The sequence below is a fragment of the Theobroma umbraticum genome, unplaced genomic scaffold (assembly GCF_002168275.2).
Source record: "Theobroma umbraticum cultivar Fairchild unplaced genomic scaffold, ASM216827v3 scaffold_44.0, whole genome shotgun sequence".
Lineage (NCBI taxonomy): Eukaryota > Viridiplantae > Streptophyta > Magnoliopsida > Malvales > Malvaceae > Theobroma > Theobroma umbraticum.
The window spans coordinates 5,394,108-5,420,849 of record NW_018397255.1 but is presented as its reverse complement, the minus strand read 5'-3'; the positions used below and the strand labels follow the sequence as shown (position 1 = coordinate 5,420,849).

At 35.8% G+C, this 26,742-nt stretch overlaps 1 protein-coding gene across 2 annotated transcripts; it reads left to right on the top strand.

The window, feature by feature from the left end:
* Positions 1–2,196: 2,196 nt before the first annotated feature.
* LOC110408964 (spatacsin carboxy-terminus protein) lies at positions 2,197–26,742 on the top strand. 2 transcript variants are annotated; one of them, XM_021418134.2, is made up of 26 exons: positions 2,197–2,416; positions 3,160–3,335; positions 3,530–5,725; positions 9,456–9,531; positions 10,522–10,644; positions 12,033–12,288; positions 12,369–12,857; positions 12,937–13,122; positions 13,250–13,540; positions 14,130–14,774; positions 15,087–15,483; positions 15,584–15,711; positions 15,915–16,085; positions 16,940–17,134; positions 17,332–17,892; positions 17,980–18,039; positions 18,173–18,501; positions 18,687–19,101; positions 20,116–20,583; positions 21,979–22,095; positions 22,193–22,314; positions 22,397–23,123; positions 23,307–23,561; positions 23,831–24,013; positions 24,379–24,720; positions 25,487–26,742. In XM_021418134.2, the coding sequence occupies exons 2-26, from the start codon at positions 3,161–3,163 to the stop codon at positions 26,234–26,236; spliced, it is 9,657 nt and encodes a 3,218-aa protein (XP_021273809.1). In that variant the 5' UTR covers positions 2,197–2,416; position 3,160; the 3' UTR covers positions 26,237–26,742. The 2 variants fall into 2 exon arrangements, with proteins under 2 accessions (XP_021273809.1, XP_089641889.1); XM_089785763.1 differs by lacking the exon at positions 2,197–2,416 and having other exon boundaries at positions 3,152–3,335.

Below are 26,742 nucleotides of genomic sequence, written 5' to 3'. Positions count from 1 at the left end.
AAAAAAAAATCTCAACATGGGATCTGGTAAAAAAATCACATCCTCACATTTTCCCTTTATCTTCATGAGTTTGATTTTCGATAACTGAATCAAACTAAGGAAAGTAGTTTGGTATTTGGTTACTAAACGACTTCGGTTTGGTTTCCTTTTTTTAAGAGGAGAAGTTCGATTTTGCAATTTTCAGAACCAATTTCACTAAACTAACCGTTTGCACACTCTTAGTTTTACGAGATTATTAAATGACATTTCTCTACTAGAGAGATTATTAATTGATGTTTAATAAAGAAATATATATTTTAAATGATAAAAAGAAAATAATTTTCATTCGTTATGCAACTGAAAATTTTAGTAGAATAATTTATGCATCAAAATAATATTATTTTAATTTAAAAATGAATAAGAGATCATTTTATTTTAGTACTTCCATGTTGATTTTTCTTTTCTTTTTTTTTTCTAGAAAGATAAAAGGAAAAACAATATATTGAAAGAGAAGGAAGTGCAAGTATTAATTTATTATCGAGAATTCAGATTAATCACATTTTAAATAAAATGTCATGTCATAAACTAATTCACATAATGTTTTGAATTTTCGGTTAAAACAATTTAATGAGTTTGATTTTCAATTTTAAATTTTTTATTGAAGTAACTGGACTAATCGAATTGAGTAATAGTTAAAGAAGATAAGTTAGTTTTGAATTCAAAAGACGAAATAAAATTCTTCATTCTCTATTTTTTATTATTCGATTAAAAAAACAAAAAAAAAAATCTCACCATAGGATCTTTAAAAAAACGCCACATATTCTCCATTTTTTCATCCGTCTTCATGAGTTCAGTTTTTAGTAACCGAACCAACTAACTAAAATAGTTTAGTGCTTGGTTACTCAACTACTTCGGTTTGATTCAATTTTTTTATAGGAGGAGTTCGATTTTTTTGGTTTTGGAATTTTTAGAATCAATTTCATGGAACTAACTATTAAGATTGTTAAGTTATATTTCTTTATTAGAGAGATTATTAATTGATTTTTAATAAAAAAATATTTTTAAATGGTAAAATTTATGATAAAAGGAAATAATTATCATTTGTTATGCATTCAAAATTTTAGTAGAAAAATTTATGCATAAAAATAATATTATTCTAATTTAAAAACGTATAAGAGATTGTTTTATTTTGATATTGCTATGTTGGTTTTTTTTCCCGATAAGATAAAAGTAAAAATAACATATTGAACTAAAAAGAAATATAAGTATTAATTTATTATCGAGAATCCAGATTAATCACACTTTAAACAAAACGTCATGTCGTAAACTAATTGACATGAAATTTACAACATGATGTTTTGAAATTTCAATTAAAATAATTTAATCGGTTTAATTTTAAATTTTAAATTTTTTCAATCAAAATAATCGAACTAATCGAACTGAATAATATTTAAAGAAAATAAGTGAGTTTTGAGATTAAAACACAAAACAAAAATTTTCATTATTTGTTATTCAATTAAAAAAACAAAATAATAGAATATCTCATCAATTAAAAAAACAAAACAAAAAAAAACTCAACATGGGATCTTATAAAAAAAATGCCACATTTTAACATTTTTCCTCTATGTTAATGAGTTTGGTATTCGGTAATTGAACCAAACTAACCGGAAGTAGTTCATTGTTAGATTCTAAACTAATTTTTTTTAGTTTTGATTTTTTTAGTGGAAGAGTTTAATTTTTTTGATTTTAGAATTTCTAAAATTGATTTAAGGTAATTAACCGTTTGAATACCCCTAATATTATGAGATTATTAAATGACATTTCTCTATTAGAGAGATTATTAATTGATGTTTAAGAAAAAATATTTTTAAATGGTAAAATTTATGATAAAAAGAAAACAAATATCAAAATTTAAATTGAAAAATTTATGCATAAAAATAATATTATTTTAATTTAGAAATGAATAAGAGATCATTCTATTTTAATACTACCATGTTATTTTTCCTTTTTTTTCATAGAGGAATAAAAGAAAAAAGAACATACTAAAATAGAAAGAAGTACAAGTATTAATTTATTACAGAAAATCCAGATTAATTAAGCTTTAAACAAAACGTCATGTCCTAATCCAGTCCGCTTTCAGACCAAGATAATCAAAACAAAAAAAGAGAGTAAATTTACCAAAAAGCCCACACTTCATTCATGGGCTTCCTTCTTCCTTTCCTCAGACGAACCTTCATAGTTCAATGTACCTGTCGGCTTCGATCAAAAAAACAAAAAAAAAAAGAAGGAGAAATTCTCTCAAATTCTCCAGAAAACGAAAATAAAAAGAGAAAGAAAGAAACAAAAAGAATCAATCTCATTACTGAGAGAAGTTCATGCTCTTGCGATTTGCGGAGATACCGTTAATCATTTGAAGTATCCGTTTTAACTTCTCCAGGTTCTTTCTCAAATCCATTTTTTTTCTCTTTAATCTCTAGAGTTTAATTTGTTAGGGTTTTTTTAATGGCATTTTTTTATTTTCGTTTTTTTGTTATATAATTTATCCTTTAATCTCGTTTTGATCTTTTAATTGATACTTGATTCATTTTTCTTTTTGAATTTCTTTAGAAATGTTTCACTATTTCTAAGTTTATACGTGGGCATAATATTGATTAATTTCTCTTTGGTTGCTGAGAAAATGGAAGAAGGATGAAAGGAAAAGACGGAGTGTTTTATTTTTTTAAATGCTACAGTAAATGCTGTTAAGTTACTTAGATAATGAACACTGTATTTCAACTTAAGTCTACTTAAAATCTTCAAGCAATTTTTTTTCACATTTGTATATGCGTGCTTATGAAATTTAATTAAATTCTGAGCTATCGAATTGAGAGAAAAATGTGATTAGAATGTGCCTGTTTTATCTGATGAGTTCGATTGCTTTAAAACTTCTGACCTTATAATAGCTTTTGCAACTTGTGAGTTAAAGTTAATTGCACTATTTGATGAATCTTATTGCGATGATTATTTTATGTATATGTCTCTCTCAATTAGAAGCATATGCATATAGATTAGAATGCATATTTGAGGGTGGTTCTGTGGGGCAATGTTAAATCTTAAATTGCATTGATGGAATTAGAACTGCTAGATTCTGGTATGAGTCTAATATATTTGGTCTGCTTCTTTGATTCTGCTTATGAGCAGAATGGATCGTTCTGCTGGTGGTGAAGGTCCTGCTATACTGCAGATACATAAATGGGGTCCCTCAGAGTTGCAACTCAACCTCTCGGAATTTCGTGAAGCCTTTATATCTCCAACAAGGGAGTTACTGTTATTGCTTTCATACCAGTGCCAAGCTTTGCTAGTTCCTCTGGTTACAGGTTAATATTCTTTTTTTTTTTATTGTTGTGTTTCTCGAGTGCCAAAATTTTGTTTTATTTTTGTGTGGGTTGGAAGGTGTTCATCAGGGGCTTCATTTATTCATTTACTCATTACTGCTATGCCCTTAGTTTCATTTACATGGGTATTCTGATTTTGTTTTTAGCTTTGTTGAGTTTTTCCTTTTGGTTTGCAGGGGACTCTGTGGATTCTAATGTTTCAGAAAGTTGTTATGATGAGGGTCCTCAAAATTCAGATTCATCAGCTTGTAGAACTGATTCAAAGGATGATATTCCATGTACTTCTGAATCAGCAATGGATTCTGATAATGGTATATCTCTTGAATGTAGATTTTCAAGATCTAATAGTTACCCTTTTCTTTGTGATGTAAACTCATTGGCTTGGGGTGTGTGTGGGGATACCTATAATCAGCACAAGGATGGCCCATTTAGAGAACTTCTTTTTGTGTCTGGCAGTCAAGGTGTGATGGTGCATGCATTTTGTCAGCATGATAATAGCAGTGTGCCCAGGGCAACTTCAGAGGGTGAGTTTAGGGAAGGGACATGGGTTGAGTGGGGGCCTTCATCTTCATCATTCCAAAATATCAAGGAAGAGGAGTCAATTGATTTGTCTTTTGAATGCCCTGGAAATGTTATAGATAAAAGCAGTGCTAATGGACAGAGAGGAGTTCCAGACAAGACAAGTAAGAAAGCTGGGGTTGATAATTTGTCAGGAACTGCGACTTCAAAGAGGTGGTTGCAATCATTTTTCACTAAAGCTGAAACTATTGAATATGAGGGTAGCATTTGGACCAGGTTTCCTGAGACGTCATCATTTCCTTGCTCTGCGAAAGTTGTTTCTTTTCGTATTTTTACTGGTAATTTCCCAGTTCTGAGATTTCTTTGTAAAGAGAACTCTTCATCAAGTAAGGAGAGCTGCCTAGAGACGATTGGGAATTTAGAAAATGGTTCCCATGAAAACTTAGAGTTGTCTTCATCAGATATTTGTTCTGAGACTTCATACAAATGCGCCAGAGTGTTCTCTGCCAATTCACATCAATTAATTGGATTCTTTTTAACACTAATGAACCCTGCATCTGCCAATACTAATGATGAAAGTGAGAAAAGCAGATGTAAGAATATAATTTTTGTTGCCCGATTGAATAGTTGGGGAATTCAGTGGGTTTCTTTGGTGAAGCTTCAGGAAACTGTGAATACATGCCCACTGGTTGAGTGGAACGACTTCTGCCTTTCTGATGATTTTCTCATTTGCCTCAATGCTTCTGGCTTAGTGTTCTTTTATAACGCAGTTTCTGGTGAGTATGTTGCACATCTTGATATTTTACAGACTTGTGGATTAAACTGTCAGGTGACTTTGCCTGAACCAGAAAGTTCAACTCTAGATGATGATATGCACGGCAAGTCATATTATCAGCATGGTAGTTTATTTGGTAGAAGAACATTTAGGAGGCTACTTGTTGCATCTTATACATCTCTCCTGGCTGTGATCGATGAATGTGGTGTAGTATATGTGATATATTCTGGTAACCATTTACCAGACAAGTGTTACGCTTTTGACAAATTGCTTCCACATTATAAACATTTAGGACTTGGGATGTTAGTTGGTTGGGATGTTGGTGGTTGTGATGTAAGCCATCAAAGGATATTTTTTAATTCTACACATTCTTGTAATTTAAATAGTGCTTCCAAAATGAAAGAAAGTGTTTCCTTTTATGATAATATTGGAAGCAATTTGCTTCAGAAAATCCATGGCTGGAACCTTTATGGAAATAGGTGTCTGTGTGATTCAGTCTTGAATGGCTTTTCTGCTACTTCAAAAGTAACGGGTGAGAAAGTTCATGATTCGCAAACACAGTTCCACCTTATGCGAAAGGTTTTTCTTCCAACAGATAGATATAGTGATGATGACTGTATCTGTTTTTCTCCTTTGGGGATTACTCGGCTCATTAAAAGGCATAATTTTAAGGAGCCCAAGAGTTCTCAAATTGTTCATTTTGACTTGCATACAGACTCAGTAGTCCACGATGACAGATGCTTGAATTCAGGAAGTGAAAAATTTTCTCTCCATGGGAGAGAAGAAGCTTGTATTGGAGAAGCTGTTGGTTGTACATTCCAGGGATGCTTTTATTTGGTGACTAAAGGTGGTCTTTCAGTGGTTCTTCCTTCTTTTTCAGTTTCACCAAATTTCCTTCCTGTTGAAACCATTGGTTATCAGCAGCCAAGAATTAGTACTGGCGTTGGATGTCAAGCAAAAAATACTCTGGGAATGGAAGAGCCAAAAATGTTCTTGTCGCCTTGCAAAGTTGAAATTTTGGATAGAGTTCTTCTCTATGAAGGTCCTGAAGAGGCAGATCGCTTATGTCTGGAAAATGGTGAGAACAACATGATTAGATACAATTCCCTTGTGTATATCAGCAAAATTTGGTGATCACAATTGTTTTCTGTATCTTGGTTTCATTGTCATTATTACCATCTACTTTGCCCATTCATTCTAAACCTGGTACACATTTCTTTTCAACTGTAGTCTGTTGGTCGTATTGAACTGTACATTGACAATATAGAATTTTTATGCTCTTGACAATTGATGTCTGCTATGTTCTGTTCTTGGCAAATTCATAATGGATATTTAGTTTTATTGGCTGGCTACTAAACTGGGGTTTAACTGCTGATAGCTTCAGTTACTGGTGGCTTTTAAGTCTATTCATTGATTTTGGAAACTTGTTAACCAATCTATATAACTCCCTTGATTTAAAATGGAAATCGTGAATTTTGTAGTTTAACAAAGAAGGAAAAAGGTTTCAATAATGGTTGTATGGGGATGGAAATTTTTGTGGCTACTAAAGAGAGATTGGAATGTCTGGCATGAGTTGGTTATTTACATTTTAAGCATTGGTTTCAAATTTGGAGTTATGGAATTATGAGGTTGCATGGGTTTGGAAGGAGGGAAGCTTATATTGAATTACTGTTGCTGCATTGTATATAAGTTTAACTTCTGTCATATTGGTAGATTTTACTGTTGTAGATCGTAAAAAAGTTTTATATCACTCAATCTTGTTGTTGACTAGCATCATAGCATTTGCCTATAAGTCTAACTGCTATCGTAATGATAAATTTTACTAGTTGTAAACTGTAAAAAAGATTATTTTACTCAAATCTTATTGTTGACTACCATCATAGCTGTTGCCAATAGATGATTTGACGGTCCTTTCAGGTACAATAGGTGAGTGCCTTAAGTAACATAATATGGTTGTAGCACTATTCACATGACTTTAATGTATTTATAAAGGGTAATTCAATCTTGTTATTTATGGTCTATGCTATGAACATGTTGCTGGTGATTTATTTTAGATTATGGCTATCTTCAATTAGCGCGCAGGTGTGTTGGCTGTTGTCCTTTTTATTTTATCGACTAGGAGAGCATATGAATGGATTCTTGACTTAGGATTATTGTTAAAATTGTCCTTAGGCCTTTTAAATATTGTTGAAGAATTTTGAATTTTCTTTATTTGGCACTTAAGACACTTAGGCTTGGATAAGATAAGGTGTGCATTTAGCTTGCTGCCTTAGTTGCACCAGCTGTGCCCAGGAGATTGGATAATTGTTGTGTAAGTACTTATCTGGAAAATGCAAACTTGCAAGCATTTATGTATGTGCTGATTTCTCCATCTTGAGATGTGTATATAGATGTGCAGAATAACATATAGTTTTTTTGCGTATGGACTTTTTGACGAAATGGCTCTGTAATTACCATAATGAAGCCAATTGATGGTTTATTAAATATTAGGATCAGTTCCAGTTTATCCTTTCTTGTACCTTTGATGACACTGATATTGGCGACTGGCCTTTTTATTGACAAGCATAGTATTTAATCATCATAATCATCCTTTAAAGGTGAATTACGTTTCGATTCACCTTTTAGTTTTTTAGAATGAGAGCTTGAAACATTATTCTGCATATTAATTCTATCAATAAGTGACTGCTGTTTGGTGTCAAGCTAATGGGTTCAAGTCGTGATATAACGGGGTAAGAATGCCTAAGGGTAGAACCATACCAAATTACCTGCCAGGACCATAGTTCAGTTGGAGCACACCTGGGTAATGATCCTTTCTCTCCGTTCTGTCAGATAAAAGGTGCACGTAAGTCTTAAATTTTAAGAATAATGGTTTGGCTTGTTCTTTGGAATCAAATCCATTCAGCTTGTAGTTGCACCAAACCACTTTAAATTTCCTTTGCTGCCGTTTCATAAAGTATTCTGGAATATGGCAAAAACCATTCAAATCTTCTACTATTATCCTTTAATATTTAATGCACTTCTGCCACCCTGGTAATGACATACATGAGAGAATCTGGTAAATATTATATGCAGTTGAATGTAGAACTGATTGTGATTTATGCACATAAAAACTCATCAGAAATTTGCAGAGGAAATTGTGTGAGCCTCATAGGTAGTACTGAATCAAACCAAACTGAAACTGATAAGCCGAATATCTCAGTTTCCGTTTGTGAGTGATGCTTTAAAGGTTAGAGCTTGAGTTAGTAAAGATATAATTCATTAGGATGGTACTTTACCCATTGATATAGGCTTAAGTTCGTCACAACTGTTTTGCTTGGTCAATGTCGAAAACACCAGAGTACCAAGAGTTTTGTTTTAAAATGTGTGCAAATCCTTAATTTGTGGCTTCATAGACTTTTGTGGACTATACCGTATCTAAATGTATTTTTTTTGTTTACTTCTGATGTACACCTCATAAGTAGCTCTATGACTCTATCCGCATATGGATTTCAGTTAATTTTCAAGTCTTCAGATTCTTGGTGTCACAGTATGTTTGTGCCCCAATTCCCCCTCGGGAAAGAACTATCATTCTCAAGCTCAGAAAAGGGTTGCTTTACTCTTGATTTTACTTCCTATAGTTTTGTTTAATGTCAAATTGTTTTTGACATTGCTATTCTTTCCGGTGGCCTCGGTGTTGTTTGTGGTGCGGGTATGGTTTTACTACTGCAATTTAGGTTTTGGCTATTGGCCTAGCTGGTTGCTTGAGTAACCGTACAGTGCGGTTTGATTCTTTTCAATATTGTCTTTCTATTATCTATAAGTTTCTACGTGTAGTTAGCACAGAGAGATAGTGGTTATGGCATCTATGATCATATGGTTTACTTGGTCTAGTGAATGCTGTCTATTTAAGTTATTAAGCTCACCAGAAAATTTTCTTTGTTGTCTAATGTTCTCTTGTTGCTGTTTCCAATTAAAAAATGTTTGTTTGTATTGAAGGATCCCTTCCTTGTTGCTTTCCTCGTTGTCTTGCTTCATTCTTCCTCAAGAGGATACTTTGGAATGATATGGAGACACAAAATGAATGATTACCTTTTCTCATATGTTAGCAGAAACGCTCTTTGCATAAGTTTTCTCGTGTATCATTGGCTTTTGGTCTGGAATATTTGTATTGTTGGGATGTGTATCAAGAGCTGAAAAGAATTTTCGTACTTTTTGTTTGAAACTTCATAATTAGACAGTCAGTGCTGGATATGGAATTCTCCAGATTTTTTTTAATGCAAGAAATATTTGCACAAAGTGGCTTCTTGAAATTCTTCTCCAGGATAAATGATATAAATGAGTTTGAGGATGAACCCATAGAACCACGTGTTATTCATGAACACTTATGCTCCTATAAGCTGACTGGTATTAGGAAGACAGTTTTGCATTGTGATGCTTCTAGTCTTGGTTAAGGTAAAGTGGAAATGGCTGAAATTCAAAAGGCTGCCTTTTGTGCAGGATGGTGTAACTTCAGCTGCTCCCATCTTGTGAGTGACGAGCCTGTTCTGCATTTAGTGAATGGTTTAAAAGAAAGCTGTAAAGTGCAACTAAAGTACCCATTTAAGAACTTTAAGCCTTACATGTGCTTTCACTGAAGCCTTGTTTTTCTGTGATGACCACCAACTGTTTTTTATCCAAATTGGTTTTGGGGTTGCTTCCTTTTTACACTTCTTATTTCTTTTACAGTTTTCATTTCCAAGTATGATTGAGTCTTTGCTCATGGATTGCTGCACAATTAAAGAATGCTGAAATAAATTTCCAAATTTTCATGTGAATTGCTTCCATGTCAGGATGGGATCTGAAGTTTTCTCGGGTGCGTCGGCTGCAAATGGCATTGGACTACTTGAAATTTGATGAAGTAAAGCAGTAAGATTCTTCTTTTTCATTTTAAATTCTGTGTTCTTGGTTTTTCTTTCCTCCTTTCTTGTCTTTTATTTCTTCTTTGTCCTCTTTTTGTCTTTTATTCTTTGTAAAATGACATTTTATACAATGCTAAAATCTCATTAATTATCTGTTTATGCTGCTATGGAATATATCTGTTTATATACCTCTTGTTTGTAGCAGCCAATTGAGTGCATGGCTATATGTGTTTATGCCATCATGGGATATATAACTTTGTCCAAAGCAGAAGTCTTCTATTTTTTTATTTTGTCTTTCAGCCTCTTTTATAAATTGAGGAGCCTATGGAATAGACAAGGTTAGAGGAATATATAGTCTCAATGTAAATTAATCACTTTTTTGTAGTGGGCAACTGAGTACCTAGCTATTCGCATTGTGAGTGTCATCATAATTTTCCTCATCATGTTAGTACTAAAGTGATATTGGTTTGATCATACCATACATATAGAAGGAATCAGGTCATTTAGAAAGTTTGTTCTATGGGGAGTAAGAGAGAGGGAGAGAGGGGAGGAAGAGATCTGAAGTTTCTATTTACTTGATATTTTATTTTATTTTATTTTGGCATTATCAGATGTTGTATTCTAGGTTTTTATATGATGGTAGATATCCTATGCTATTATTTGGTTGGTTCTTGTTAAATTTTGTTTTTGTAAAGGTTATTGCTATAATTTACTAATTTGCACTTCACCTCTTTTTGTTATGTGGAGAGTTACTTTTTCAACTATGTTTCTCATTCCACTGCTGTTCTTTCTCCTTTTCCGTTTTCCTTATGCTGTGTGTCATATATGGAAGACAATATTTGCTATACTTTGCAGTCCTCTCTGCTGTATGCCCAGAGGAATACCTTGATTTTTCAGCATTTTATATTTGGTGAATTAGATTGAGGTTTTTTTTCCATGAATTAGACTTGATTTTAACAAGTAATTAATGAATTTATTTCTCTTGCTGGATTAACAGATCTTTGGAAATGCTTGTGGGTGTCAACCTGGCAGAAGAAGGTGTTTTAAGATTGCTTTTTGCTGCAGTTTATCTTATGTTTCGGAAAAATGGCAATGATAATGAGGTTTCTGCTGCATCAAGGTTAAGAGCTTCTTACTATCTTTCATTGATTAGGATGGTCTGAGGATTGTATTTGTTTGCCCCTTGCAATGCACATGGCAAGCATGAGTGCTTCATATCTGGATAACGGTGCACAATAGAGTAATTACAATGTTTTGCCTTTGTTTCCTGTATTTTGTCTCCTTTCACCTTTTCCTTGAAAGATATAGGTATTGTATGCTTAGGTAATACCTGTTTACTATTTTATGATAGGGATCCTTGGTATTTGATTTTTTTGCTTGGTGGGTCATTGGTCCGTATGGTGTTTGATTGAGGTACACACCTGCAAGGTTATGGATTTTCTTGTACTTCCATTTCCAAATTCTTTTCTTTGTACTAATTAGTTAAGATCGCCTTCTACTGACTTTCCAATGGAGCTTTATATTTTCTTATCGATAATTATTTTATAATATTTTACATATTCTTTATTTCAAAGTTTATTTTGTATTAATTCATAAATCTTCCCTCTCATAAATAAGCAAATCTCTTTTTATGCTTTAACTTGGAAACGTAGTCTCAAACTATGCTTAAATGGTTGTGTGTTCAGGTTTAATACTTGTTAGATACGAATTTTATACTATTTAAAAAGCTATGTTGCTCTGACACTTCATTTTCCCTGAAGTTATGTGCTTTGGAAAACTATCCTGCCCTTGAGAATGGGCATGTTTATGAGGACATGAGCATCTGATGTAAGGCAAAATTTTGACAAACCCTGTCTGATGCTTTGACCGTAGTCGAAGCAACATAGATAAGACGTATCAGATATGTCCCAGAAACTGATTTTTTTTTTTTAAATCTAGGATATCTAAATGAAGTATTGGATACATATCAGAGGAATTTGGACAAGTATTGGACGAGATATGTTGCAGGATTTGGCTACCTTTTAGAAGTATCTCTACTTGACCTATCATAAGTGAATCTCATCTTTTTTTAACACCTTTCCTTCCCCTCCTTTCACAGTCTAAGCAACTGGAAAGGTGCATCTTTTTTTCATAAGATCGGTGTATGGATTATGATCATGTCAAATTTGGCCCCTTATTAAATTATTGTCGTTATTGGTATCGGTTTTACTTTTTTTTGTTAAGTGGTATCGGTGTTGCTGCTATCTACAAATTACATTTCACATTAATTAACTGCCTAATTACAACATTGTGGTTGACTTCATGTATCTGCCAGCGTCTTTCCTTGGATTGGCATGACATATACTTTTATGCCATGTTATGGAATCAAGACGTATATAATGCTGGGTATCAATTTGGTATTGTAGGTTATTTTTTAATTTTAATAATAATTGTGTTTATATGAATGATTCAGATCACTATGTATATTTTCTAATATATGTATTTACGTATCATTTTCTTATATTACAGGCTACTGCAATTGGCCACCTGGTTCGCTACCAAAATGATCCGTGAATATGGATTACTCCAGCGTAAAAGGGATGCATTCATGTTGCAGGGCTTAGATGGGAGCCGTCTCCTTGCTCTTCCTCCAGTTTTACCTGATAAAGCACACAATGAAATGGGATATTCCGTAAGGCTTCGCGAGATGGCTCATTTTCTGGAGATTATTCGTAATCTGCAATCTCAACTCAGAGAAAAACTTAAAAAGCCAGGCCAAGGATTGGTATGATGCTGTGGTTTTGCTACTCTATGCTGCTTGCTTTCTTTCAGAATTTCAAGTAATATTTTTTTCATATGACACAGGTGGATCAGGAGGAGCCACTAAGTATAGTAGATCCAAATTCCTTGCAGGAAGAATTTCAGTTTTCAACACCTTTAACGATTTCATTGGAGACATTGAATCAATATGACCTTCAGATTCCTGCATTGACCTTCCCATCCAGCAATAATGAGAGGCTTGCTTTGGTTCCTGACAATTCTCTGAGCTCTGAAGCTTATTTGGACTCAGAGGATTCAAGTGAGTCATCTGCCCTTGTTTCACGAGGGGTAATTTCAGGGAAGAAAATTCTTCCCTCTGAAAATCCCAAAGAGATGATTGCACGTTGGAAACTAGATAAACTGGATTTGAAAACTGTGGTAAAGGATGCCTTACTCTCTGGTCGCCTCCCTTTAGCTGTTCTTCAACTGCATCTTCGACGTTCAAGCGAATTCACCTCTGACGAAGGGCCTCATGATACCTTCAATGAAGTTAGTGACATTGGAAGAGATATTGCTTATGATCTATTTTTGAAGGTAACTTATTGAAGGTTAAGTACTTGAAGGTAAAGTTTTTCCATATATCTGCTGTACATTGACTGTACCTGAACAACAGGGTGAAACTGGACTTGCTATAGCAACATTACAACGGCTTGGAGAGGATGTTGAAGTCTGCCTCAAGCAGTTATTATTTGGCACAGTGAGGAGAAGTCTACGTATGCAAATTGCTGAAGAGATGAGGAGATATGGTTACCTGGGATCAGTTGAGTGGAATGTATTGGAGAGAATATCACTTATTGAGGTATGTGAAAGTTTAATGTTAGTTGGCTTATATTTCTGTTAAAGCATGTGTAAATGCAATTGAGTTCATACCCTGACCATTTTTTTGGAGCTAAAATTTTTGTCCTTTTTGTCTCTCTCTTGGAAAGAGGCTTTATCCTAGCTGTAGTTTCTGGAAAACATTTCTTGACCATCAGAAAGGGCGCATGCAAGTGACATCAACTTTAAACTCACCAGGAGGGATTCATTTGTGCCTATTGGATTTTTTCAACCACTTAACAATTGAGTGTGGTGAGATTGATGGAGTAGTTTTAGGTTCATGGCCAAATGTTAATGAAAATTCATCTGATCCTGCGCTTGATCAAGAAAGTGCCCATGCTGGATACTGGGCTGCTGCTGCTGTGTGGTCCAAGGCCTGGGATCAGAGAACCATTGATCGTGTAAGCAATTTTTCATGCCTTTTCTTGCATCATATATTTTTTTAAAAGGTTAAATTGTATTGAAACATATTGTGAGGAACAAAATTGCCATAGTAAGACATGTTTAATGGGCACTATTATTATAATTCTTGGCTTCAATTTCTCATAATTCGATTGTCTGAGTATGATGAAAAAGATGAGTATTGGGTTAAAGCAAATTTTAAAGGGAAAACTTCTATGTGATCAGTTATTAAAAGAGGAGGGGGGGGGCTTAAAATCAAAGTTTTATTCCATTCTTGTCCAGTTCTCTTAGAGTGGAAAAAGCTATCAGTGCATCTGATATATTATGAAGCAATGAAATACTCTTGAACTTTAAATTAAACTTGATATTTAGCCATGTCAAATTGGTATCTACAATTTTGGCATTAATTACTTTGAAGGAGTGCATCATATTGCATATTATTTCTGTGGGATGCATTTTGGAAGCTGAAAACATACAATATCTTGAAGGTTGATTTTTGTATTGCATGCAATTTCATGTTTGCGTTAACACACTTATGAGCTGTGTGGTAGACTTAAAGATGTCTCTTTTAAATCTTCCGCTTTTCAGATAGTACTGGATCAGCCTTTTGTAATGGGTGTCCATGTGTCATGGGAGTCACAATTGGAGTATTATATATATCGTAATGACTGGGAGGAAGTCTTCAAACTCTTAGACCTTATTCCTACATCTGTTTTATCAAATGGAAGCCTCCAAATAGCTTTAGATGGTTTCCAGCCTGCCTCAACTGTTGAATGCAGTGGATTTCCTGACTTTAGCAATTATATTTGCTCTGTTGAAGAACTGGATGCCATATGCATGGATGTTCCAGATATCAAAATTTTGAGGTTGTCTTCCTCTGTTATGTGTTCTACATGGTTAAGGATGCTCATGGAGCAGGAGCTTGTAAAGAAACTGATTTTTTTGAAGGACTACTGGGAAGGCACTGCAGAGATAGTATCTCTTCTTGCACGGTCAGGCTTTGTTACAAACAGTTATAAGATTTCATTTGAAGATAATTCCATTGAGAGATCGTCAGATCTACATTTCTCAAACAGCAGTGAAAATTTTCAAGAAGACACTGTGCAAGCTCTGGATAAATTACTTATTCGCTACTGTGCACAATATAATTTGCCAAATCTTCTGGACCTTTACCTTGATCATCACAAGTTGGTTCTCAATGATGATTTACTTTTTTCATTACAGGAAGCTGCAGTAAGTTTCATAATGCCCAGTGACTGTTAATGTTCTTTATACTCGATCTTAGCTGATTGTTTGATATTTAATAACCATCCTTCATCCATATTTTACTGGCCTTCAACACTGGCTTGTCTTTTGCTTGACATGATTTTCTTTCATACTTCACCAATGTGAAACATTTCTTGTGTTTATACGTGGATTGTCCCAAAGCTTTCTGATATTGCCAGCTTGTTTACTAATGTCGCTAATAGATTGTTCAGCTCTGCATGATAAATTATTTTTATGTTCTTACATATCTTTTCTGTTTTATGTGGTGCATCTGTTAAGGGAGATTGTCATTGGGCAAGATGGTTGCTCTTATCGAGGATTAAAGGGCATGAATATGATGCATCTTTTGCAAATGCTCGTTCAATAATGTCAGATAATTTAGTTCTTGGTGGAAACCTCCGTGGTCATGAAGTAGATGAAGTAATTCGTACTATTGATGATATTGCGGAAGGAGGTGGGGAGATGGCAGCATTAGCGACTCTAATGTATGCTGCTGCTCCAATCCAGAATTGCTTAAGTAGTGGGAGCGTTAACAGGCATAATAGCTCCACAGCTCAATGCACATTAGAAAATTTGAGACCTACATTGCAGCACTATCCTACATTGTGGCGCACACTTGTATCTGGATTTGGACAAGATACAACTTTCAGTAACGTCAGTACCAGAGCAAAAAATGGTTAGTATTTTACCTTTCTTTTTCTTTTTTATTCATGCCCATTAAAAATCATGCCTTAATTTTAGGCACAATATTCTTGCCTTTTGGTTTGGGAATGCAGCTTTAACAGATTACCTAAATTGGCGTGACAACATTTTTGTCTCTACTGGACGTGATACTTCACTACTACAGATGCTGCCTTGCTGGTTTCCTAAGGCTGTGCGGCGGTTGATCCAGCTTTATGTGCAGGTCTCTTTCCTTTTCTCATTTTTTACCATTTAATCAAATGTAGTTAATATGGTAGGTAGCTAGGCAAACTTTGTTGCTTTGGCTTTATCGTGCTTAAATAAATTCGAGGAAATGCCATTTAATGTTACCTTTGACAGATATCATCTATTCACTTGCTTTTTGGGATTTTACTTTTATATCATGGAGTTTGTGCAATGTTGCAGGGTCCCCTTGGATGGCAAACGCTTTCAGGTCTTCCTACTGGAGAATCTTTGTTGGATAGAGACATTGATTTTTACATAAATTCTGATGAACAAACTGAGATTAATGCTATCTCCTGGGAAGCAACTATCCAGAAACATGTTGAAGAGGAACTTTATCACTCTTCACTTGAGGTTTATCCCTATTCTCCCTGGATAATTAGTTGATATTATACCTTATGGATAATAATCATCCGAGAGGGAAAGAACTTTATTTACTTCCTCCTATTGCATGCATTTTTACACTAAGGATAATGTATTAATATCTGGTTTAGAATTTCCATTTGTACTGTGATAGGATAATGGGTTGAAATCTGAGTTAAAATTTCATGTACAGTGTACAAATGGAAGTTCTTGCTTGAATCACTTTAACAGATAATTAGGGGGAATATTGGACTTATTTTTCTATGTTGAAAGGATCCTGTACTTTTGAATTATATGCCAGTAAATTTTGTCCTTCCCTCTATCTTCTTCCAATTAAAAAATAATAATAATAATAAAGTGTAGTGCATTGAATCTAGGAATCCCTATTTGTTTCCTTTTGGTAACTAGGTTTGTATTCTATCTGATGCAATATAACTTAGGTAAAGCACTGATGGCTGCATCATTGTAATTTGTCTCAAGGCACTGGGAGCATTTATTTTATTAAAGAAATCTGATTTCGTCATGGCCTTCTCATATGTTTTTGCTTTATTTTTATCGGAAGCTCATTAGTCTTAATGGCATTATTGCTCCTGCATGAGACATCATTTGTTCAACCTCTTCTCTACTTTCTCCTTGTTTGCAATTGAATGAAGAGTATATTGCAGTTTCTTGTTGGAAATATTATCATCCTTACTTCTTTTGTTTGGCTCCTGTTGCTTTTATTTGGGCTTATGCTACTGTTAGTTTAGGGTTTGCTTCAATTGATATCGTTTCTGGTGTTATCTATCTGGTTGAACCATAAGCATTGTTTTTCTCAGTAGTTCTATTGCTTATTTTCACTTTAGGATACTGGACTTGGGCTTGAACATCACTTGCATCGTGGACGTGCACTTGCAGCTTTTAATCATCTTCTCACTTCAAGAGTTGAAAAGTTGAAAAGAGATGGGAGATCCAGTGCTTCTGCACAGACAAATGTTCAATCAGATGTCCAAACACTTCTTGCACCTATATCTGAGAGTGAAGAGTCTCTTCTTTCATCTGTAAGCTTGGTTATCGTATTATTTAGATTATAGTATGTTTATGATTGAAATGGAGATTGACTAGGAAAAAACTGCATTCATGTGGGCTGGCATAGTTTATTTTCATATGCTACTACAGAATTACCAAGAAGAAAACTGAGCTCAGACAACTTTGGATAATGATGCTGTGATGATACTCATTGCTCTTGAATTTTCAGGTCATGCCCTTTGCCATTACCCATTTTGAAGACACTGTATTAGTGGCATCAAGTGTTTTTCTTTTGGAGCTTTGCGGTTCATCAGCCAGCATGCTCCGAGTAGATGTAGCTGCATTGAGAAGGATATCTTTCTTTTACAAAGCCATTGAAAATAAGGAGAAGTTTACGCAACTTTCCCCTAAGGGTTCTGCATTTCATGCTGCATCACATGATGACAATGTTATGGAGTCTCTAGCTCGAGCACTTGCTGATGAATGTATGCATGGGGATAGTTCAAGGAATTCTAAGCAAAAAGGATCTCTAATCTCAGTTTCTAGTAAACAGCCTTCACGAGCTCTTGTGCTTGTCCTACAGCATTTAGAGAAGGCTAGTCTTCCGCTGTTGGTGGAGGGAAAGACATGTGGATCTTGGCTGTTGACTGGTAATGGTGACGGCACTGAATTGAGATCTCAACAAAAAGCTGCAAGCCAGTACTGGAGTTTAGTCACTGTCTTCTGTCAGATGCATCAGCTTCCCTTGAGCACAAAATATCTTGCTGTATTAGCAAGAGACAATGACTGGGTGTGTGTCCATTATTTTTCATTAATTTTTTGATCATCAGCAATTTTTCTTTGACTCCAAACTTATGGTGTCCCTGTCTTCTTAAAGGTTGGATTTTTGAGTGAAGCTCAGATAGGAGGGTACTCATTTGACACAGTGTTCCAAGTTGTAAGCTCTTTATTTTTAAACTTAGTTTTGAATTTTAAGTTGATCTTCCTAGTTTAGTGCTCGATGGTATTATACTGTGTTATTAAAAAATTTGGACCATTTTATATCCCGTTACTTTCTTTCCATGTTTCAGGCATCAAAGGAATTCAGTGATCCTCGTCTTAAGATTCATGTACTGACAGTTTTGAAAAGCATGCAATCAAAAAAAAAATCTAGCTCCCAATCATACTTGGGTACTTCTGTGAAAAGGAGTGAAAGTCCCTTTACAGAGGAAAATGTATATATCCCCGTTGAACTCTTTAGAGTTTTAGCCGATTGCGAGAAGCAGAAAAACCCTGGAGAGTCCCTATTGCTAAAAGCAAAGGACTTTTCCTGGTCTATTTTGGCCATGATTGCATCATGCTTTCCAGATGTGTCTCCACTGTCCTGCTTAACAGTTTGGCTGGAAATAACTGCAGCCAGGTTATTCCAAACAACTCAAGATGAAATTATACTTCTATGATCTTTTCATTTTACTACTTTGCTGTGTCACTGCATTCTCTCCGATGAGTCTAGTATCCTTCTTTCTAAGATTTTGCATTTTTCTTCATGAATATAATCATATTTGTCATTATGAGTCTCCGATCTGATTGGATATAGTCATACAGGGAAACTAAATCCATCAAGGTGAATGACATAGCTTCGCAGATAGCAGATAATGTTGCAGCAGCTGTAGAAGCTACCAATTCCTTGCCAGCTGGCAGCAGAGCACTTTCATTTCACTACAATCGGCGGAGTCCAAAACGTAGGCGGCTTTTGGAATCCATATCTAGGACTCCCTTGTCTGAGACATCTGATAGTGCAACAAGAATATTTTCCGATGAGGGCAGTATTGCCGGGGAAGATAGAAATGTTGAACTTGGTGAACAGATTAATGTTTCAAGTGATCTTAATGAAGGTCCAGCTTCTCTGACCAAGATGGTTGCAGTGCTTTGTGAGCAACGCCTCTTTCTGCCTTTACTAAGAGCATTTGAAATGTTCCTCCCTTCGTGTTCTTTACTTCCATTTATCCGGGCTCTTCAGGTTTGTGAGCTAAACTAAATTCTAGATTTTTTATTCTTCTTTGCTACTTTTTAAGCAGGGAGAGAACTGCTGTCAATTTGGTAGAAGCCTTGTGAGGTAGTTATCACCAACCAGTGGTAGATGTGTCCTGAAAGTCTTCAGTCACTGACTGCAGTTTCTATGTTTGCCACTTCTATTTGTTTTTTGGCTGCCAAACATGGACACTTAGTGCCTTACCCTAAAGTAATTGGAAAATGAAATTTGAAGTGCTTTGGAAAACTTCAATGATGATATCTCAAACAAAATACACACACATACATACATCTGTATACATATATATGTACATGTATACATATGTATACATATATATGTATATATATATATATGTCGGGGTTTCCTTGTCATAATTTAATACATTATTATAACTTAATATGTTCAACACAAAATGTCCCATGAAAGAAATATTTTCTTAAAGACCTGAACTTGAATAATTTTGTTAGATTGAATATATTCACTTTGGATATGAAGTAAAAAATGTGGATGCTGTATTTTATGTAGAAATAATCAAGAGAGTAGAGGTAGACCAAAAATCCCATAGAAGGGTTTGGCCTCTTTGGATCTTTTAGAGGATGTGCTACTAAACAGGGTGGTGTGGAGAAAACAGGTTCATGTAGCTGACTCGTAAACTGTTTAGGGATTAAGACTCAGTTGAGTTGAGTTGAGTTGGGCTGGGTTGAGTTGTGTGTCATAAGCTGTGACCAGAGCTGGTGAATTATGCTTTCAGAAACAAATGAGGAAAGAGATTTTTTTTGGTTAAATATAGTGATCTTATTTTCCATGCATTCCTTCATTGTAATATAGTGCATTAACGTGTTTCAACTGCTGACAAGCAGTGCTATAAAGTCTTTTAACAATTATGATTTGATTCTGGGTTTGGCTTTGAAATAAGGTTGAGGATTGAAAGTATCATGTTGGATAAAATCTGATACTATTCTCACTCCACTATCCCCTTCCTCCCGTTCTTTTTTTCTTCAGGCATTTTCACAAATGCGTCTGTCTGAAGCTTCAGCACATCTTGGTTCGTTTTCTGCGAGAATTAAGGAGGAACCAAGTCATTTACAGACAAATATTGGTAGAGAATGCCAGATTGGAATATCATGGATTAGTTCCACTGCTATAAAAGCTGCTGATGCTACACTTTCAACTTGTCCATCTCCTTATGAAAAGAGGTGCCTACTGCAACTTCTTGCTGCTGCTGACTTTGGAGATGGAGGCTCTGCGGCAGCTTACTATCGACGACTTTATTGGAAAATTAATCTAGCAGAGCCTTCTTTGCGTAAAAATGATGGTCTGCACCTCGGGAATGAGACTCTAGATGATTCTTCCCTTCTAACAGCACTAGAAGAGAACAGGCAGTGGGAGCAAGCACGCAACTGGGCTAGGCAGTTGGAGGCAAGTGGTGGACCTTGGAAGTCTACTGTTCACCAAGTTACTGAAACTCAGGTACATTATCACTATATCCTTCTTGTGGCACAAAGCAAATTACTGAGGTTATTAGATTTTGCATTTGCCTATTTGAGTCAGATTATTTATCTAGTATTTAAATTGTCAGAAAATAGCTCATTTGGGTTCAAAAGTATGACATTCGCATGATCCCCAGTTTTGTTGATTCCTTATTTTGCTGTATGTTGTTGACTCTAAAAATTAGTTTAATAATCATTTGTTAGAAACTTAAAGTAAAATTCTAGGCGCTTTCATGGTTTCCCACTTACATGTTTCACGTGGAAATTAAAATCAATTCTATTTGGGGTGCTTATGTTGTGAGGGGTCATTTCATTCTTTTGGCAACTGGATTCGTTGCAGCCTTATCCTTACAGCATGAAGTTTGAAAAAATGTTTTGATGTTGAGCCTATTCTCTTTCCTTGTCTTTGTAGCCTTATTTTGCACTTGACAATCCTTTCTGCATTCATTGGAACTTTGTGTTGTTATATACCCTCATCCCTTTTCCTGTGATCGTCTATTTACTCTGTTTAGCATTATTGGACCTACGTTTGGTAAGGAAAAAACAATTGTGACGCATTATGTTTTCAAGATTTCAATTGTTTAGATTTAGATGAGCAGAGAAAAAAAAATGGTAGTTTTTCCCTTGGAATTGGTGGGCATAATCAGTGTTTGTGAAGAGTGCTTTCGTAATCTGATTTCAAGATTGCCCCTTGTAGGACATCTGAAGAGGGTTAGGTTGTTTACTAGCTTCCAAGAAGAGAAAAGGAAAGAGTGGTGGAAATGGTCATGGATATATTGAAGGAGCAAACTAAGATAGACGCACACTTATAGGCACCCACATATGTATGGACTGATTGATGGTTGTCAAACTATGTTTGAAAATCTGAAATTTGTAGAGTGTGTCGTGCTTTGATGTTATGTTCCAGATTTTGGTAGAGTATAATAGAGTTTTTTAATATGGAGTTATAGGTGCTTTGACAAAAAGATAAAATTTGCAAGTGTGTAAATTGAGGACATTTTGTCTCATTGCCTAGACGTAGTAGATCATATTCATGAATATCAGATATTTTAGTGAAAATTGGATTCCCATCGATAGGAGGGTGGTGAGAACTTTGATGGAGAATCTTCCAGGCTCTAGGAGTAAACCTAATATAGAGTTGTCCTACAAGTAAGGATTATCACATCACAATGATGGATAATCCAGGTATGCTCAACACATGATTGTGAAGTTGAGTTCCAAATGAGGCCATGTCTGGAGGAAATTTATTTTCTTGATGCATGTGGTTTATTGCCATTTATTTTGAGTTCTAATATACTACATACCTTCTGCAATGAATGTTCTTTTCAAGTGTTAGCCTCTTGAACTTCTGACTGTCTGTTTTCTTTGCCCTTAGGCTGAGTCCATGGTAGCTGAATGGAAAGAATTCCTTTGGGATGTCCCTGAAGAGAGAGTTGCTTTATGGGATCACTGCCAGACGCTATTCATCAGATATTCCTATCCTGCTTTACAGGTATGCTTTCATCATACATGTGACGGATGTCAGCCAGAATCTTGTTTTTGGCAGCTTGCTCATTTATTCTCAATGCAATCTTGCTGTTGGCTTGCAGGCGGGGTTGTTTTTCCTTAAGCATGCAGAAGCAGTGGAGAAAGATCTTCCAGCAAGTGAGCTTCATGAAATGTTGCTGCTTTCTCTTCAATGGTTAAGTGGGATGATAACCCAGTCCAAACCGTAAGTGATTTATCCAAATTGAATTGCTTCTTTGCATCCAAGTATTCAGGTTTCTTTCTAACCTCTGTGCTAAATTTATCAGTGTTTATCCTTTACATCTTCTGCGAGAAATTGAGACTAGAGTATGGCTTTTGGCCGTGGAATCTGAAGCTCAAGTGAAAAGTGAAGGAGAGATCAGTTTAACAAGTTCTAGCCGGAACCCTGTCACAGGGAATAGTTCCAACATTATCGATAGAACTGCTAGCGTAATAACAAAGATGGACAATCATATTGATTTAATGAATAGTAGAACTGTAGAGAAATATGATGCAAGAGAAGTACACCACAGAAATCAAGCATTAGACTCCAGCTCTTCTACAGTGACAATTGGGAGTTCGAAGACAAAACGGAGGGCCAAAGGCTATGTGCCATTGAGAAGGCCACTGGTGGACACAGTAGAAAAGGGCCTTGAGCCTGAAGATAGTTCCAATCCTCCCAACCTTAGAAATGACTTCCAGTTGCAAGATGAAGGCTTTAGAATTGAAATATCTTCTCCTAAGTGGGAGGAGAGGGTTGGACCTGCAGAACTTGAAAGGGCTGTTCTATCCTTACTGGAGTTTGGACAAATAACGGCTGCCAACCAACTCCAACAGAAGCTGTCTCCAGGACAGATGCCTTCTGAATTCATCCTAGTGGATACTGCTTTGAAACTTGCTTCAATGTCCACTCCTACCAGTGAAAGACCAATAGCAAAGCTTGATGAGGAATTTCTTTCTGTTATTCAGTCATACAATATACCAACTGCTCAGCATCTCATCTACCCACTGCAGGTACTTGTTATCTCTGTAGTTTCTCATATCTCCAATATCTGTATCAGTTGATCTAGGTTTGGAGCAGTTAAAGTTCAACCAGAGTTGTCCTCATTCATGGGTTACTCGTGGTTCTTCCTTAACTTTCCTGGTTAGTTGTTGTTCTGATATTCCTATCTGACGTCTATATTCTGAATTTCAAAGGTCTTGGAGACTTTAGCAGCTGTTTTCACTGAAGGTAGTGGGCGTGGGTTATGTAAGAGAATAATAGCGGTTGTCAAAGCTGCAAAAGTCTTGGGTCTTTCATTTTTGGAGGCATTTGGCAAGCAGCCTGTTGAATTGCTACAGCTACTCTCTCTTAAAGCACAAGAATCTTTTGAAGAAGCAAATCTCCTTGTGCAAACTCATGTTATGCCAGCTGCTAGTATTGCTCAAATTCTTGCAGAATCCTTTCTAAAGGTGATCTCTTGGGTGCACTTAAAATGATCACTTGAGTTTTGATGCTTATATTGCTTTCAGTATCTGGATTTTAGTTGGGTGAGAAGTCTTTATGTTTCTGTTGTCATTTATATCCACGAACTGCACCTAATTATATGGTTCTGTTGTCATCCACACTTTGCACTGCACCTAATATCAGCGTGAGAAATGTATGTTTGTGTGTCAGATGGGGATTACTTTGTTTGTATTTCTATGCAACCTGTTGACCTCACATATTTAGTATGCTTTAGGGTTTATTGGCTGCTCATCGTGGGGGATATATGGATTCTCAGAAAGAAGAAGGCCCGGCTCCTCTATTGTGGAGATTTTCAGATTTCTTGAAGTGGGCCGAACTGTGTCCTTCTGAACCAGAAATTGGCCATGCATTGATGCGTTTAGTGATTACTGGACAAGAAATACCGCATGCCTGTGAGGTAGTATCTTATTATAACAATAATTGAGTATCACTTTGTGAGGATTAAAATTATTGATGTTTTGGTTGCCGTCATTATCCTAGAGAAGTCATATTTTGAAAGTCAATCCTTAATATAGGTGTAATTAGGTATTTGAGAGTCTACTGAGAAAAGGCTCCGTTCTTTTGGTTGTAGTATGATCAATAACTCTCATTCTATTATATCTTCTTTAGTTGTACCACTTGTGCCGTTTTTATGCTTTCTAAATTGTTATTTCAATAAAGTATGAGATTTTCAAGGCAAAATTTTTTGTTTTATTTCTTGCTCTAGAGGGGTTGTGTTTTTGATGCATGAACCTTTCATTCACTGGAAAATTATGTTCTCAGGTTGAGCTTCTTATTCTTTCCCACCATTTCTACAAATCATCAGCATGCCTTGATGGAGTTGATGTTCTTGTAGCCCTTGCTGCAACCCGGGTTGAAGCTTATGTTTCTGAGGGTGATTTTGCATGTTTGGCTCGCTTGATAACTGGAGTTGGAAATTTCCATGCTCTTAATTTCATTCTTGGCATTCTCATAGAAAATGGTCAATTGGATCTACTTCTTCAGAAGTATTCCACTGCTGCAGACACAAATGCAGGCACTGCTGAGGCTGTCAGAGGATTTCGAATGGCTGTTCTGACATCATTGAAGCATTTTAACCCTTACGACCTTGATGCATTTGCTATGGTTAGTATATGCATGTTTGGCTTCAATCTCATCTGTTTTTTTAGCCCGTCAATATCATCTGTTTGAAAAAGCTGTTTTGAGTTTATAAATATACATCATATAAGACCAACTAATTAAGGTTTCTTTACAAGACTAAGGCTGTATTACTAACTATAGCATAGTATTTAGGCCCGGAGGTGTCCATGGGCAGGACCGGGCAGGCCCCTCCTTAAGAGCTAATCCCAGGCCTGCTTATGGACTTAAACTTTTATTATATATTAAATAAAATGATAAAAAAATGTTTTAGATTGGTATTTTAACATTTTTAATTATATTATGTTAATTGAATTTAAATAAGAATATATTATTCATTTTACAAAATAATAAAATGGAAAATCTTAGCCCAAGCCCAGCCTGAAGCTGGCCAGGCTTGCAGGCCTGTGCAGGTAGCCTAGCCCTTGGACTGGTCTATTTAGGCCATCATATTTGTTATATTTATTAATTGGGCAATTTACTGGCTTCGAATTAGGTCGATTGTCATTTTATATGTTGTCATTTGATTCCTCTTGGAAGCTAGTCTAGTAAATTATACATGTAATAGAGGATTCAAGGAGTTCCATGCTGTTTGGCAATAGGAAAATATGCAGTTCTTTTAGTTAAAGATATTTTGCAAACCTCATCTAGGCTTTTGTGAAATATATTTATCTCATGTTGCCATGTTCATATACTTAAAACTGTTTTGGGCCAATCATCAGTTTCCTTGCTGTTGTGCTTTTCTTCTTTGCAGGTTTATAACCACTTTGACATGAAGCATGAAACAGCTGCTCTGCTGGAGTCACGAGCGGAGCAAGCTTCCTTGCAGTGGTTTCAACGTTATGACAGAGACCAGAATGAAGATCTCCTGGAATCAATGCGCTACTTCATTGAAGCTGCTGAAGTGCACTCTTCAATTGATGCTGGCAATAAAACACGCAGGGCTTGCGCCCAGGCTTCCCTTGTCTCTCTTCAAATACGAATGCCAGATTCCAAGTGGCTCAACCTGTCTGAAACAAATGCTAGGCGAGCACTAGTTGAGCAATCACGTTTCCAAGAGGCTCTAATAGTTGCAGAAGCCTATGGTCTTAATCAGCCGACAGAATGGGCCCTAGTACTTTGGAATCAGATGCTCAATCCAGAGCTGACAGAAGAGTTTGTGGCTGAATTTGTGGCTGTGCTTCCTCTTCAGGCATCTATGCTTATTGAACTGGCAAGATTCTATAGGGCTGAGGTAGCAGCCAGAGGTGATCAGTCCCAATTCTCAGTTTGGCTCACTGGTGGAGGGTTGCCCGCAGAATGGGCCAAATACCTTGGGAGATCATTTAGATGCTTGTTGAAGAGGACTAGGGATTTGAGGTTACAGTTGCAGCTGGCTACTGCTGCTACTGGGTTCGCTGATGTGGTGGATGCCTGCATGAAGGCCTTGGATAGGGTCCCTGACACTGCAGCGCCACTTGTTTTGAGGAAAGGGCATGGTGGGGCTTACCTCCCATTAATGTAAAAAACATGGTTGTTAGTGAGAGTATGATTTTGGCAGAGGCTGGCTGATGATTATTCCGATGGTTAAGACTTGATTGATAGGATGATGATGATGCTCATGAATCCAAGGATAGTTTCCTAGTATTGCCACTTTACAATCATCACTGAAGAACGTGTGCCATGGCAAGATATGGAAGTTGTTGGTAAGCTGCGGAGCTTGGGATGATCTTTTTGTTATATAAACATTGATTGGACAAAACTCAGAACTAGGATGCGGAAAAAAAAGTGATTGAAGAGTGTATTTTAGATTTAGATTAGGGGTTTCCATTGCAATTAAAATGTTGTATGATGGTTTGGTTCATTTGTTCCATTTTATTTTTTTGGGAAATATCTTGTTCCAGTTAACAAATTAGGGTAGGCAGGCTGTAGATGCCATTGGATGAATATTAGGGGGCAAGGGTCCATATCATTTTTGTAAGAAATGTACAGTTTGTCCATTCTTTTTCCAATATATAGTTCATTTGCCAA